This window comes from Coturnix japonica, chromosome 2, assembly GCF_001577835.2.
Source record: "Coturnix japonica isolate 7356 chromosome 2, Coturnix japonica 2.1, whole genome shotgun sequence".
NCBI lineage: Eukaryota > Metazoa > Chordata > Aves > Galliformes > Phasianidae > Coturnix > Coturnix japonica.
Window position 1 is genome coordinate 8,547,483 of NC_029517.1, and position 16,467 is coordinate 8,563,949.

At 39.1% G+C, this 16,467-nt stretch overlaps 1 protein-coding gene across 4 annotated transcripts in view; it reads right to left on the minus strand.

Moving 5' to 3' along the window:
- Window positions 1-16,467, minus strand: part of ESYT2 (extended synaptotagmin 2) — a 61,303-nt gene that overhangs the window by 28,108 nt on the left and 16,728 nt on the right. For all 4 annotated transcript variants that reach the window (XM_015853058.2, XM_015853057.2, XM_015853059.2 and 1 more), the window contains exons 2-6: window positions 10,853-10,894; window positions 10,038-10,172; window positions 8,798-8,874; window positions 5,850-5,922; window positions 4,877-4,966 (exon numbers count right to left, since the gene is read on the minus strand). In XM_015853058.2, coding sequence (XP_015708544.1) covers window positions 4,877-4,966; window positions 5,850-5,922; window positions 8,798-8,874; window positions 10,038-10,172; window positions 10,853-10,894 — 417 coding nt within the window. The remainder of the gene's footprint in view (window positions 1-4,876; window positions 4,967-5,849; window positions 5,923-8,797; window positions 8,875-10,037; window positions 10,173-10,852; window positions 10,895-16,467) is intronic.

Here is a 16,467-nt window from a genome sequence, read left to right on the forward strand (position 1 = left end):
GTGACATGACAGACTTGTGCAGCTCTTGTTAAAACACAAGAAATAGCGATGTAAAGATGTGACTTGCACTTCCATTTATTACATGGAAAAAAACCTAAGTCCATAAAGTAGAGATCCTTTAAAACACACCACTGAAGAAAGAGAATTGTAACAGCTTTTATCTTCTGTACGATAAGCAGGGCTTAGTTTATTGTTTCTATTTGATTCAACCCTGGAATTACAGTGGCAGTATGACATGCAAGAGAGACTGACTACAGTTACAATTCTGCTCCAAACTCCATTTCTTTTGTGATATTCTCAATCCATTCCTTCATTTCCCATGTGTTACAATTGAAGTGTTAAAAAAATAAACACACACACCCTGCAGCCTATAAGAAAACACAGGCTAAAAACTGTTGAGTGTATTTATATATTGAGTGCTTTCAAAACTGCAGATGCCTTATAAAGTGAAACAAATGGACCACAATGTAGAATATACAGTGCCATTACAGAAGTCCACAGCAGCACAAAATGCAACCTCTAAACAATGCCAGTGTTGGGGCTTTATTTGGCTGCTATAAGCCCGAGTAACCTCAGAAGAAAAGCCACAAAGCTTTAAAATGCTGAGGAACGACTTCCTGCTAATCAAGTTAAGAAGTGTAAGATTGCTGCAGGACAAATTTGAGCTCCACTGCTGAGCACAGGAGTGCAGTTCCAGTGGTAAGCTGTGCTCCTTCTAAGAAACATACTGTGATTGGGAATGATGTGTCCTCTTCTGTTATTTGTGAATGGTCATCCAGGGATAAGTTTGTTCCACTAATTTCATAACATTCCCCAGAGCTTTTCCCCAGCAAACAGTAAATGCGTAACAAACTCAGCACCCTGAGCAAGGCGAGACCATGCAATGTCACAGGAAGAGGAAATTACATCATTTTTCATCGTTGTTATAAGAAACAGATGGGTATCTTTGCATGGAACTGTTTATCAGCTGTAGGCTTTTCAGTTATAACTGTCTAAAGATTAAAGCATGACAACAGTTACACAGATAAGAGCAGGCAAGTTTGAGTGAAAGTGACCGAAAAATTTCATGGCTCATCTGGTAAAAATCATCTTAGAGTCACCTACTCAAAGTTATAATTCAAGCCAGTTCCCCCTCAATTCTAATCTTTTCCATCCTTCTATCACTCACACTAGTCCTGACACACTGACCTTGTGAGCAGAGCCCAGGTCAGCGAGTGTTGAGCACAGTGAGAATACAGAATAAGAGCTGTAGAGGAATTCCATTCCACATTCCAGCCCTTGTTTATTCAGAATACTAATGTTGTCAGTTTTGGTTTTTGGGGTGGGCATTTCCCTCTCTTGAAATTTCTTACAAATTTAGACATACTTAAAGCTGTTAAAACTTCTACTTCACAATAAGAAGAGGAAAATACAGTATCTTAGGAGTTCTGTGCAAAGTAACAACTCTTGGAGCATTTACTGCTCCATGCATTACTCGGAAATATGAGACTGGCAAACTCATTAAACAAGTATGTTCAGAACTATTAATTTGGGCAGCATTGCCTTATATAGTCATTAAGGCCAGCAAACAGATGATACAGAGCAAGTGGAATTGTTGCCAGTTACTTTAGACTGGAAAATATGAGAACAAAATCTACCGCTACTGCCAGCTAATTTCAAACCTAACAAAAAACTAAAAGTAAAGACAAGCTTTTAATGGCTGCAGCCACTTGCTCTCTAGTAAAGTGACAGAGTTTGCTTACAGATATAATAAGTGGACAATCCACACTTCAGTTTGCTGGGACCTTGATCACTATCTTAGCATTTAAATGAAAACAGGGTGAAAACTAGTTTTGTTATCAGTTTAGGGTGTGTGTGTTGACTTTTTGTATTTTCCTAGTTCAGTCTACTTCCCATCCTTTCCTGTCACACTAAGTGAACCAAACCTCTAATAAGCTGGCAGGGGCAGGGCTAAAGACAGAGTCTTTAGACTCTGGAAGTCTTTCCCAAAGTCACGTGTTGGGACTTAGAAGGTCCTGATAACAAACGTCATTGTTTCATTTGATAAATTTCCATTTTAGTAGCTTAGGTGTAGTATGAATTCAGCATTTAGTACTGAGCCTTCAAATGGATTGGGAGGGCACTAAAAAGAAAGAAAAACGGTGACGCGGTGCAGACTGCTCTAATGCAACATTCAGTCCTTCTCATGGCCGTGTTTAATTTGCTAGTCTAAACATGAACGTTAACGGATGCCCTAAACCCTCACTTCTTGTGCCAGAGGATAAAAAGGAGATAAAACTAAGCAGACATCTCCCCAATGTTTAGACTCAGAAACGTGCAGATATCCAAATTTGGTTCATCTCAGCTTATTCCTCCAGTCCTTTCCAAATAAGACAAACGATGCTTTTAATGGTCCTTCATGAAGTGCTTTCCTTTAACCAAAGGGCTCGAAAAATGACACGAGCCACATGAAAGAAGCAACCAACACTACATTTTTTTCTTAGGCATTATGCACTCACACAAACCCACCTTTCCACCAAGTCAACAAAACCAATATCATAAGACATTAGAGCAAAATAACTGTATTAAAATAATGGAATTTCACTGAAGAATATAATAGCCTATCTTCCGATGTCATTCAGTTAAAGGGTATGTTTCCATCCCTCCACACCATAAAAAAAAATAAAAGATAAATTTTTCAGAGTCACAGTGATGAGGAAACTAAGATAATCTATCTGAGACTGTTTCAAAGTGCCCAAACCCACATATTTGTGGTTTATGATCAGGCATAAGCTGAAACTGCTTGATGCTGACATCACCCTTTTTACATTGTAATTAGAAAATATCCCAGACACAAAACCTTCCAATGCAAAATATACTTCTGAATAATAGATAGGAATAATTCATTTCTTTAAAGAAGTCTGTATATTGTATGAATTTCTCTTGTTCTCTTATTAATTAAAAGCAATCAAAGTTCACATTACTGGAACTGTCCCACACACAAAACATCAAAGGAACTTTCATCCATCAAGCACGCAACATGTATTATATAATCCTTTTTATTTTACTAAAACAAGGTTGTTGTATGGACAGAACAGTTAGTCCTGGAGTCCATTTCCAGGCACTTGAAGAAATAAATGAGTAATCAGCATGGATTCACATGGGACAAGTTGTGCTTGACCAATGTGACCAGCTACAACAAACTGAGCAGCCTGATGGATGAAGGGAGAGCAGTGACCCTTGTCTTCCTGGAGCTCAGCAGGGCCTTTGACACTGTCTTCCATAAGATCCTCATACACAAGCTGTTGATGTAAGAGCAGACAGTGTGGTGGGATAAAAACTGGCTGAACAGACAGCCCAGAGGGTGACGATCTGTGATACAGTCTATTTAGAAGCTGGTATCTAGTAGTGTATCTGAGATATCAATACCGTGTCCAAGCTTTTGTAACATCTTCATTATCATCTGGATGATAGGGCAGAGCGTACCCTCATCAAATTTGCTGATGAAAAAAACTGAGAAGAGTGGCTGACACAACAGAGGGTTTTACTGCTTTCCAGAGGGACCTCAAAAGGCTGGAGAAATAAGCTAACAGGAATCTCATGAAGATCAGCAAGGCAGTAGTACAAAGTCCTGAACCTGGGGAGGAACAGCACCAAGCACACCACTGGGGATCACTCGGGTAGGAAGCAGCCTGGCAGAAAAGGACCTGTGCTCCCCGGACACAAAGCTGAATGTGAGCCAGCGATGTACCCTTTCCACAACAGCATCCTGCGCTGCACTGGGCAAAGCATTGTCAAAAGGTTGAGGGAGGTAAGAACTGTTTGAAATAGAAGAGCTATACTTATGTCAGTCCTAATGGTTGAATGTCCATCAGAAATTCAGATTATTCTTAAGCAGCCTATTGAAGACACTCCCAAGCACTACCAATCTTGCTTTCCTTCATTTTCCTTTTTGTTCAGCTTGAATCTTCCTTGCTGAAATTTGTAATCCTGTCTACCATGTATATATAGAATACATTACATACCACTTTTCTTTAACAGCTCTTCACATTTTTTAACAAAATAAACAATTTCTATTCTTTTGGCCCATCCTTGATAGTCAATTCTCTTCTCCCTACTTTGGATACTCTCCAAACGGTCATTATCTTTGTTGAAGTCCTATCCCTGAAACTGAGCATTTCTTGCAAGCTCTCTTGTTTATACATTCCAGTCCAGCTACGACATTTTCATACCATCAAGACACTGGCAGCTCAGGGTCTGGCTATTCTTGCTGCCCAGACAGGCACTTCAGCCCAGCACTTCTTCTAACCAAATTACATGACAACTTCTCCCACCCTGCTACTGTCACGATCGATTTAAATGTCAATTCTATCTCACTCCGTGCTGCATCTGTTCTCACACTTGGGTCACTGGTAAATGTAATTAAAATTGCCTACCTGCTATCTAAGTTAAAAACTTCAATCATCAGAGTAAACCATCTCCATATTTGACTTTAATCTGAGGCAAACAGCACCATTATGGCTTTTACAACTCTGCACATACGTGGTGGAATTTTAACACAGACCATACTCCATAGCAGACTGTCACAAGTAATAGCAGCAATGTTTTCTTACAAACCATCTAGAAGGTATCTATTGCTCTTCTTATAACCATAAGGCTTGTAAGGAAAATTTGACAGCTTTGACACATATGTTTCATAATTACAAGGTAATTATTATTCATCTTGTTTTCTTCTAGTAATAATAATTTTTTTCCACTATTTCCATTGGAAACTAATTCCAACCAACCAGCAGTGATTTCCCAAGTCTGTTCCTTTTGCTGCTTATTTCTCTCTCCATTATCTACGGACTAAAGTTGTTTATCACCTGAAGAGACTAGAAATGGAGATACTACTTACAGGTTTCCTAAGGAAAAACAGTGATAGTGCTCCAATCAGAGGCATGTCTCCAATTAGTGGTTCCAGGATAACCCTCATAGTACCATGGATCTGGGAGACAGAAACAGAAAAAGGCAATGGAACTGAATTCAGTTTAAATAAAATCTATTCACTGGCAATGCTCACAGTTCTGATTCATAATGTTCTCAATTTTGAAAGACTTACGTGTATGTATTTCATATATATACTTATATTTATGTATAAAACTTCATCCAAATCCATAAAATTGTACATAGGCAATAAATACTTGGACTTGCAAATTCACTTCATTCATCTAAAAGGAGATGGGAAGCAAATGGATGAGGCCTGGCTCTTCTCAGTGGTATGTAGCGATAATGACAAGGAGCAATGGCCAAAAGCTTGAATACAGGAAGTTCCATACAAACACGTGAAAGAACTTCCTTACGGTAAGGGTGACAGAGCACAGGAACAGGCTGTCCAGAAAGGCTGTGGTGTCTCCTTCTATGGAGATGTTAAAGACCCATCTGGATGCCAACTTGTGCAACCTATTGTAGGGAACCTGCTTTACAGCAGGGAAGTTGGACTCAACGAGCTCAAGATCCCTTCAAACCTTTGAAATTTGGTGATTCTGTGATCTACATTATTAGGTAATACCTAAAGCTAAGATAAATGATTCCTCTTATGAACCCACACACCAAACGTACATTTACACTGGCTTCATTCCCTCTCTCTTTTCCAGTAGAAAATGGTACTGATTTAAAACAGTTCTGTATCTGAATGTACCCTTTTCAGCTCAGTCAGGTTACTGAAATTTTACATAATATCAATACCATTCAATTCTGAAAAAACAAAAAAAGCTAAGTAACAAAATCACACAATTATTTGTTCTCTCTGGCAACCTGCAAACTATTTCGTCCACAAACTGCAATGCAGTGACAGCTGGATATCAAAATAAAGAAGGATTGTACGTTACCTGTATACTTTTCACACCAGCTCTACAGAAGTATCTCTTGATCTCCAAATCAATTTCACAATTTCCAACGAAACTATAAAAGAAAAACAATAAAGGAATACACTTCATTTTTATAAATTGAACTCCAGTAGAGTTACTTCTGTTCTGCACAGCTGGGATGACGTCTTAAATCTCAGCTAGAAAATCACATTAAAAACAATTGACATTTTTCCCTGTCGAGTTATTGCACCTCATTTTGGGAGCACCCCCTTCCTAAATCAAATGCTTATAATTTTGCATGTGCTGGCCAGTAAAACCAAAGCTTCTGCATGTTTAATTTCTTCCTGCTGCTCTTGGAGCTACTGCAAGATTTCCTGTTCCCTTTGAGTTCCAATTCAAACACAGGAGAATGATCTGGCACTACTATTAGTTTCTCAAGTCATTCAAGCAGTAAGAGTAGATGAGTTTTTATATTTATATCAGATATCTGTTGATAAAATAGACAGGTATTTTCTCGTTCTTCCAAGCTTATCCTTATGAGTCCAAACAGTGCCAATAATACTTAGAACAAGGTCAATATCACCTGCTTGAGAAATCCTAGAACTGATACACTCCAATCCTGAAAGGTGAATTGATTAACAGACCAATTTCTGAAAAATTATGTAGAAAACAGAACTGCCCACAAGGTAGAATCAAAAGAGAATGAAGGTGAGAATCACCGCATTCATACCTGTTATTCAAATCACCTCCAGTTTAATGTGCTCTGTGTATGATGACACTATCTGATTTCAAACAAATACAGTCAAAAGAAAAGCACAAGAGCAGCAAAACATTCTTGTAATGACCATCACTGGAATTTATTTCAGACTATTTAAAATGACAAGTTTGTGGAACGGGAAGAAAACAACACAATGGATTTAGGAAAGTGACCATTGCTTTCTATGGAAAGAATGCAGGGCGAGTTTACAGTTTAAAAATAGGTATATAATTTTTAATATACAATTTTAAACGATGTAATTTCTTTTTATATCTGTATCTAACAAGTTAGCTATTTATATACGTATGTATATATATATATATACACACACACACACAGCCAGCTCTATAAGTATATGTTATAAATTTACGTAACATTACAGAATGACCAACTCAAACCTGCAATTGAAACTTCATTCCTGGCACTTTGTAACATCAGAGTTCTTTGTGTAATGATGACCGGGAAACAATATGTTCATCTGACAATCCACAATCAAATGATCACTAATTGAAGTAAATAAAAGTAATGAACTGCATTTGAGGATGCAGCATCGACAGCCTTACAGTAAAGCACTAAGATATTTATCTGGGTCTGTCAACAGTGAAAGCAGCACAGAACTCCACAGCAACATTAACACACAACTTGAAGACTCATTTACTCAGCAAGTTCTATACATTCAGATCATAGCACCCCAGTAAAATTATGGCTCCCGTAATGTACAGACCACAGGGATAGATTACAGTTTAATGAGGACAGACTTGTGTGAATACAAGAATAGCTGTAGTGAATCAGATCAGAAGCCAAGTACACTTTATGTGATCACTGCAGCCAGTAGGAAATAGCCAGAGGAAAAAAGCCTTAAGAACAGCATAAACACATTTCCCAGATTGCAGTGATCTGTGATTCTGTATTCTCAACTACTTTCATTATTTTAAAAGGTCTACTAAAGCAATTTTTTGTCTACTGCCAGTGCAATAATAGCAATTTTTTCCATTCCAGCCTCAATTGCAAAGAGCTACGACAGCTCCATTTCCATTTTCTGCCTGCAAGACAGTGCTGCTGGTAGCTGTGTCAGGCTGTTAGGCTTGTTATTTAAACTACTTCAAGGAATTTATTTCAGCCTGTTAGACTGGATTCTTCTCCAGCTGTTATCACTTCTCTAAGTAGGTTGCACTGTCATGCCATGTAACATATGGCAGGAGATTTCACTGAAGTCGAGGAAATAAGGCATTCCTGGGATTTTTTTGGCCCTTGCTCACAGAGGTAATCAACCTCCCAGAGCTGAAGCCCGGGATGCAGTAACTGATTTAGATCTCAACACTCTGGAGCCCACCTTAGAAAAAGGAGCCTACAGTCATAGACACAGCTGGGATTCAGAAGAATATTTCAAAATTAAAAATAATCAAGTTTAAAGCTTGGAACTAACTAAAAAACAGGTGCTGAGATGCCCCGTTATCTTTCGGTTACTGTCGTGGAAGCAGCAAGAAACGCAGAATGCTGCTTTCTGCAGGATTACAATGGACTGACAGATCAGCCTTTCCACAAGCTACTGGCAGGCAAAATAGTCACCATAATACTTATCTATCACTGTTAAATACAGAAACGTTGCCGGGTTCACTGAGTGTGCTTCCAAAAAACCCTGTAACTGCAGATACTGTTGAGGAAAGTCTTTGGCAAGCACGGGATAGGTCTATTTATAAACCTATATGAAAGGGCAAAGAAACCTGAAGCAATTGCCATTATATAATACATAGATTTACTGCAGTTGGAGGCATGACCACAAGTTACTTAAGCAGCAATCATTATCTAATATTGTGTTTATAAAGAATGTAAGAAATCGAGAAAAGACAAAAAATAAAATAAAATCTTACATTTGAAATTTTAGATTAGACCAAATCCTATGGCAAAGTTGTAATGAATAAGGAAAAAAGGCAGTAACTCATAGATCATACTTTAGCTTTGGAAACCTATTTTTTTTAATTAACTGAAGTTAATTGAATGATGCAGTCATACAGAGAGTTGATCTACTACTTCCCTCATTTAAATGCCATTTACAGCGTGCAGTTCCTTCCTCCACTCGCTTGCAATCAGAAGCAACATTTGTATACCAAAGCAATTCTTCTTCTGCCACCCCAACATAACTGCCCACTTAAACAAACAAGGCACGTATTCTAAAGCATATGCACTGTTGCAATATGAAAATAAGGATCACCTGATCTGAAGATCCAAAATGATCTGCCTCTTGTCCACATTTTCAGTGTACACTTTTACACCATTTATCCTCAGAGGCTGAAAAACAGAAACAAACTGAAGCTGAATCCTATTACTGACATATGTAATATTAAACTCTTAAGTTAGAAATAAAGGTGCACATACACCTAATTATGTATGAAGATAAGACAAGTCAGACATTTACTAGAAGCACTATCGAAGGTGTGAAGTAATTCTACCGGTTTAGCTGAAGACAATCAGAGGGATCTACTCACAGCCCTTCAGGCAATTACTCTTGGTTTAGACCAGTAGATTACAATGTTTACTAGTTCAATGTTTACTAGAGCTTTTATATCAAACCTCTCCCTCAACATCTCTAGTAAACATCAATTTCTCTGTACTAGAACACATCTTACACTGTCACATTATTGTGCCGCTTCCCTGTGTGGGTAAAACTGCTATTAAAACTACTTTTCCTTAGAATAATTTAGTCAGAATGGATGAAAAGGTAATAATCCATTAACTCCAGACACACACACACACAATATACAACAGGTAAAGTACTTTGTTTGCTTTTCATCTTCTCAAAAAGTAAAAAATATTGGTTAATGCAGGTAAGAATAAGTAGTGTAGTAATAATAGTGCTAACTTATTCTTAGCTTGGACAGGTCAGACCAGCTCTCCTGCAGGCATGAGTTATATACCATGATCCCTTCTTCGTGGGACTGAACAGCAGGCAAACATCTATCTGCTCCCTGAAACTGTTAACACACAGCCCTATGAAAAGCTGAGCCAGAAGCCTTGTCACTGGACCCCATACATTACATGCTGTCAAGTACATCTGTTACAACACAAGATAATTGCACTTGGAACATCTGATAAGAAAAGGATAATGTTCCCTGCTCATTTAATCTAAAGCGTTACATGAACAGTATTAAGCAACCACGTCGCTATGTGCTCTTCACATAACTAGATGCTGCTATACTTTGAGACTTCACCCTGTTCTCAGGCAGACTTTTGCAGTAGAGTTAGTGGGAAAATAATAAATAAAAAAACCCCAAACCACATGAAATCTGAACTCTGATAAAAAAAAGCCACGTTTTTATTTTAATGTTACACCAGAAATCACAATTAGGCTCATCAAGCACCGCCAAAAACCTATTTCTGTATAGATTTAAACAGCTTACATGAAAACAGTACTTCAGGTAGAGCCTCTTAAAAAGTTTTGACCAGAAACTGACCTGATGACCAATATCAATCTTGGTAAAACTGAAGGTACTGAGGTGGTTGTTTGCTCCTCTTACTGCTGGTTCTATGGTCTCCCGAAAGAGTTTCTCAATAAATTGGCAAATAAAAGGCCACATTTGTTTTACAGTCTACAAAAGAGAAAAAAAAAAACAAGAAACTTACTCAAAAAACAGCTTCAGAAGTAACTAAAAATATTTTTGAAGGCAGATGTTCAGAAATACAGTACAATGCTTTGAACACATTAGTTTTGTAGACAGTTCATTGCAGACATAATAAGGAAATAAAAAGATATAAAGAAATTTCTTCTTTTATCAGATGTATTCGCATGCAGCCTGCACATGGTGAATGTTAAGTACATACGCTTTATTTCCTAATTAACTCACTTTCTTCTTTGATCTCTGAATGAAACACATTGAATCCAAGTTACGCAGATCAGTATCTTACATTATTATTACACACACAAATCAAAACTGCAAAATTGATTTATTTTTAGATTGTAGGTCAGGAACTTACAGTAACTGGAAAGCATCCCAGAAAAGTAGAACATAAAAAACTGTGTTTACAGCTGCGATGATTTCCACACAATTATAGCTGTCGTTATTCTAATGCCACTTAAAGTCACTCTCCAAAACAATATCTATTGCGACTCTTTCTTGCGGCTGATTGGATCAGCAACCAGAAACTTGCCAAAAGAGCACAGAAAGCTAAAAACCATCCAGTTCTCAGGTTCTTCCCCACTGCCTTTTAGATCTTGAATTCCCCTTCCTCCCTGGGTTTTTCGGGAAGCAGTGCTAATTGCTGCCCTTACCTTGTTGAGCCATTCTGCTCTCTCCGTATCTGGAAAATGGACCTAAAAGAAAGACAAATCAAACATTAATACAAAGTATGTATTGATTGGTCATATCCAGTTATTTATAATACAGGAAAGCTTAGTGATCTGCATACAAGTGCTGTACTCACGTGAACAACACATTAAGTACTTAAGTGTTCTTGATAATATTATTTGAACTCAAAGCAATAAATGTGAACTCATTTCCAAACTACATGAATACAAGCCGAGGCATAAACTTAATAGCGACATCTGGAATTAACGGTTGCTTTAAAACCACAAACAAGCTAAAAAGAAATAATAAGCATAGCTGACAGCTAGTGCAAGGTGTCAACTAACTTCACCTCTCATGTTTCAAAGGCTTTAACACGACTGCCAGAATTCCGACTTCAACTGTTCCTTTCACTTGTGCCAGGTCTTTTGCAACACCAATAAATTACGATTAGAAATATCTATTACATTCAGCTGCATCTCAGATACATGGACTTAAGGTCTCCCAACAGCTCTTCAAAAGACATTTTTAATAATTCCCATTTCTAAGCAGCTACAGGTCGCTGAGAGACAGAGGAGTGATGATGGCTGGAAAGTATCCATCACAACAGGGAAACAACAAATAGAAGTGGTTTTCCAGAAGGAATGCACGGTTAGTAACTTCATCTCTTCCACACAGACAAGACAGGTAGAAAAGTGTAGTTCAACAGAAGCAAAGTTTTGTTTTCCTAACGTCGTGACCAACTTCAATGACAGGTTGCAGGTCACGCTACTGAAACATGAAGAGCCTCTGAACACACTAAAAATCCGTGACCTACATCTGCTGACTTCTGTAAAGCCACGTCTCAAATGAAACGCAAAGTCTTAATCTCTTCATGGCAGAACAGACTGTAACGCAGCGTAACAGACTTTACATAGCAGTGGTGACTAGTTATTTTCTCTAATAACCTATTACACACACAAACAGGGAGAGGCACGCTTTTTAAACTGCCTTTTCAACAATTTGAATTTCAAAGCCCCCTTAATGAATCTTTTCAAGTTTAATTTTTACTCTATTTTGGCACTAACAATCAGCATAACCATACTCTCAAGCACACTCAAGTTATCTCCAGAGCAGCACCAAATTCCCCCCAGCTGTGTGTGCTTTAGCCATGCTGCAGGGTTGCTCCCCAAAGTGCAATCACTACTGCTGTCAGTTATTTTTCCATACAACCTTCTATAGCTGTCTCATAGATCCATCAAAACCACTATAAGGGTGATCAGGATCATCCGCTTCGGATGGTAAGAAAAGCATTCAATCGCATTTATTTTTTCAAGTAACTGAAACATAAATAAATGAAATTAACCAAAATATCCCACCATGTTGATGCTTTTTTCTCCCTTCTGTTTTCCCTTGAGGATTACAGGTAAGAAGAATCCCATTTTAGACTACAGTAAAATGATGTTTCATGTTGGCTGTGTTTCAAAGACGCTCACCTGAGGCCACATTACTTAGTGTACAGCTGGATCCTTCCATCTGTACTGACTGCTTAATTATTTGTTGCTCCAGATGGAAATCTTAAATGGAAAGGGATCTCAGCATTAAGAGTGTAACACAGCGGGATTCAAGCTCAGCTTAGCAGCGCTTTACTTTTATGTGTTCCATTCAGTAAGGCAGGCAGGTTGAGGGACATTTTTGGTGAGGCAGAGCTGAACGGGGCCCATGGTTTAATGCTGTGTATTCCAGGCAGCAATTTCCTTCTCTCTCCAAAACCTGGCAGCAGCAGGTGGAGGACTTCCTCATTCACACAGAGGAGTCAGCTCCAAGTCGTCTTCTGTTCCACCCAACATGAAAAGGCTGCTGCTCAAACACAACCACTCTTTTCTAATGAGAAGCAATTGTCCTTAAGTAAATTTACACTAAATGAGAGTGAACTGGAAAGGAAAGCAAGCACTGCTCCCCCCACTTCTACTGCCTGCCTTTCACTTTGTCAGTGATAGAAATATCCTATAGCTCCTGTATCTTCTGAATCACAGCATAGAAACAACTGCAACTACTGTTGCAGAACTGCAGGGTAAAGTATTCCTGAAACATAAGCTGAAACAGTTAATAATTAGGCTTCCTCAAAAACCCTGCAATAAACCACAGCCATTTGTTGCCTAAATTAACAAACAATTGCTGTTTCCATTACTTTCCAGCAATCTGATTTGCTTCCATTCAGTATCCTTTGGCACGGATTCTGTGTTTGCAGCCTTAAGTATATTAAAATCATTAGCCCGTGCAAGGCAAAATCTGTATTCAGTGTTATTAACACAGTTTGCTGTCAGTAGGAGAACTAGGCAAGGACCCTGATGCAATTTTACTGAGCATCACTGTGCATGTATTGCACAGGGGATGTCTTCGAATGCAAAAACATCTGTAAGATCCGGAGGGAGGCTGAGTATAGAAAAGCAGTTTTGTCATACGTACTGTTACAGCCCACAGGGTAATCCACAGAACCGCACCTGCAGTGACCTATGTGAATCAGTGAGATTAACCACATCCTGAAACTAAAAGCTATACATAAGCAACACAGGGTTTGATGGTAATAGGCCATAAACAACAATAAATACAAAAGTCAAACATCCAAAAATCAAAGGGAGAAGAAACCACCCCCACTATAAGTCAGAGAGATAAAGGTGCAGAAGGGGCCTCAGAAGCAACTGCTATGGCTCCCCAATCACTGTAGAAGCTAAAAGTAAAGTGGAAATAGCAGAAAAAATGGAAACCTATCTAAATGGAAGAAGCAGTTATAATGGCATGCAAGGTTAAGGATTGCATTTATTTATAAACTGGAATGTGAGGCATCTGAATGCTTGGACAACACATCGGAAAACAAAATAAACCATTAAAAAACAAAAAAGGATTCCATGCCCTTTGAGTCAGATCTGTACCTATGAGGCCGAGCAGCATTAGGCACATAGTTGGTGTCACACCAAACGTTCCTGCAGCACACGCTGCCCCACGTGAGCTCCGCTGTCAGCCCCACAAGCTGCCACAAGGCACAGCAGACGTCTGCTCAGCACACATTCCCTACAGCGATGTCTGCCGTGTTCCTCGCTGTCCCACAAGCTTCAGATCAGAACCAGGGCAGGCAGCGAGGTGAAAGAAGGAATTCCTTCAGCAACACGGCAGCTAAACACAGAGCAGATTGGTGCTTGTAGGAAGGCTGAAATAAGCAGCTTTTCAGCACATCCATGTCTAAATGCTAACATGTGAAAGCTACTATACAAAGGGAATATACCTTATGTATTGGAAAGGAGATACTTTGAGTAGTTGGGAAAACTGAATTTGATTGTAGCCCTCTGTTACTTCTGTGATTCTCTTCCTCCTGTCATACCGAGTGGTTCAAAACTGAAATGAACAGCAGCTCACACACACCCGGGATAAATATCCCGGTAGTTCAGAATGGCAACTTCCTAACACATTTATAGTATTATTACATCTGGAAGACAAGGAAAACAACAGCAGCAGTGCACAGGGCATTCTTTAGTAAAACCAGGCAAAGGAAGCACAGCGAAGGTCTTCAGAAAGCTCTGCGAATGGTTGAGGTACTGCTGTGACAGTCAACCCACCTACACACACTGCTGGATTCAATCTATGCCAAAGTACAGGGAGAGATCACACACTCAGGGAGAGATCACAAACCTTTCTGCCATGCTGGCATTAAGACATGAAATTGAGCTGAAAATATTTAATGCTTTTCTAAACACCTCACGTATCCCTTATCAACGATTATAGAAATATCTGCATTTCTCTTTCAAGTAATATTAGAATGCCATTTTGCTTCAATATTTTTAAAGAAGTTATACCGAATGTGCATATCAGATTGTAATTGGGAAAGTGACCCAGAAGGGCCTTGAAGCTGTGGATCCCTCACTCAGTCCATCCCCACTGCAGCACCACCAGTGTGCTCTCATTTGGACATTCCACCCGGCTGCTACAGCAAACACTGCCTTTGGCAACACAAAATAACAGTGTATCTGCAAAGGAAAATCCTCCCTGAAACACTGCTCTGATGTGACTGACACAATGCGGGACCACTCGCAACTGAAGGATGCTGAGGCAGCATAAAGCACAAGTTCAGCTTTCTCCATGTGTACCTTTCACTTCAGTATCTACTAAATATGCTTCACTCACACAGGCAGTGAGGCTTGTTGAGAACTGCAGCACTTCTCAGCAATTTGACTCATCAGTACAAAACCTACATAAAATTTGCTTAAGTGCTGCTATTTTTTGCATGTGAGTGCAAAGAGAGACAGTGCAAATACACTGCAGAATGAAGTTATCCAGAAACCTATTTTAGCAGCAGCTTGCCATAAAATCCTCAGGGATAAGCATTATAAGCAGCTGCTCTGGAAGAAGGACAGAACAGTAGTCTGCAAGCAGTGGAGCTGGGAAGCCCTTCTTTGCCTTTGCAACCCCAACTCGAGGAATGCTGGTCAGCCCAGAACTTGACCAAGCACTAATGAAATCACTGGATATAGCAGGAATGCATGGATGAAAACAATCCTAATGTTCACAGACCTAACAAGGCATCTGGCTGGTCTGCCCACAAAAGGCAGCCCTGTGATTTTACTGGTTGATTTCATATCCTTTATTCAGAAGTCACCAAGAATAAGGATTGAAAGTAATCCTCAAGTTAAGGTGAAGTGAAAGATTCCCAACTAAAATATTTCCATTCTTCAACTGAGACAAAAGATTTACCTTCTAAACTGCCAGTTGGAACAGAAGTGTTGAACACTTCTTGAAGAGAGATGATCAGCACTTACGTTTACCGCTTAATACCCAAAAGATGAATACCCAAAATGAAGGACTGAACAGCATGACATGAAAACAATCAAGAACTAGATTTACGCTCTAAGTCTTGCTGTCCCACCAGCTTACAGACATCTAACTTAACCAGAATTCACTAGGTCAGACATCTCCTGATAGACATCTCCATGCTATTATGTCTCCGGGTTCCCACAGCTGCCACTGAAACTGAGACTCCGAATGATCAGATTGCTGAACTGTAGGGCACGAACCGAACTTCCCAGGACTCTCATTGAATTTTGCTACTTGAAAAATGCCACTTTCTGACACATTGCTCACTTAATCTCTTGATATTCTCAAAAGTCATTTCATTCCTTTTCCTCTTTTCCCCAGCAGTCTTAATTACCTTGATGTTTTAGCTTTCAGGTTATCTAAGTATTGTAGGGCACTGACACCTTATTTTTAATGTTACATTTTAAAAATATCATTTTTTTTTTTAAGCATAGATGACAAATTCCTTTCCAATTCTCTTGAGAATCCAGGCATGTTCCCAAGGATCCTTCTGCATGCCAGAGTGTTTTGCTGTCTTCATGATCAACAGAAGAAAAATTTCCTCTCTGGATTGCTAAATACAAGCTTTCAAACTAGCTTATACAACCAAGTACAGCAGCACAGTTTGTCATCCTTTGAATGGACTTGTGCAAAGCATTTGTCATTGTCCTACATGACATCCTTGTCCCTAAACCTGAGAGACACGGATGTGACAGATCTTATCCACTCAGTGGATAAGAAAAGGGCCAGATGGCCACACTCAAAGTGTTGTGGTCAC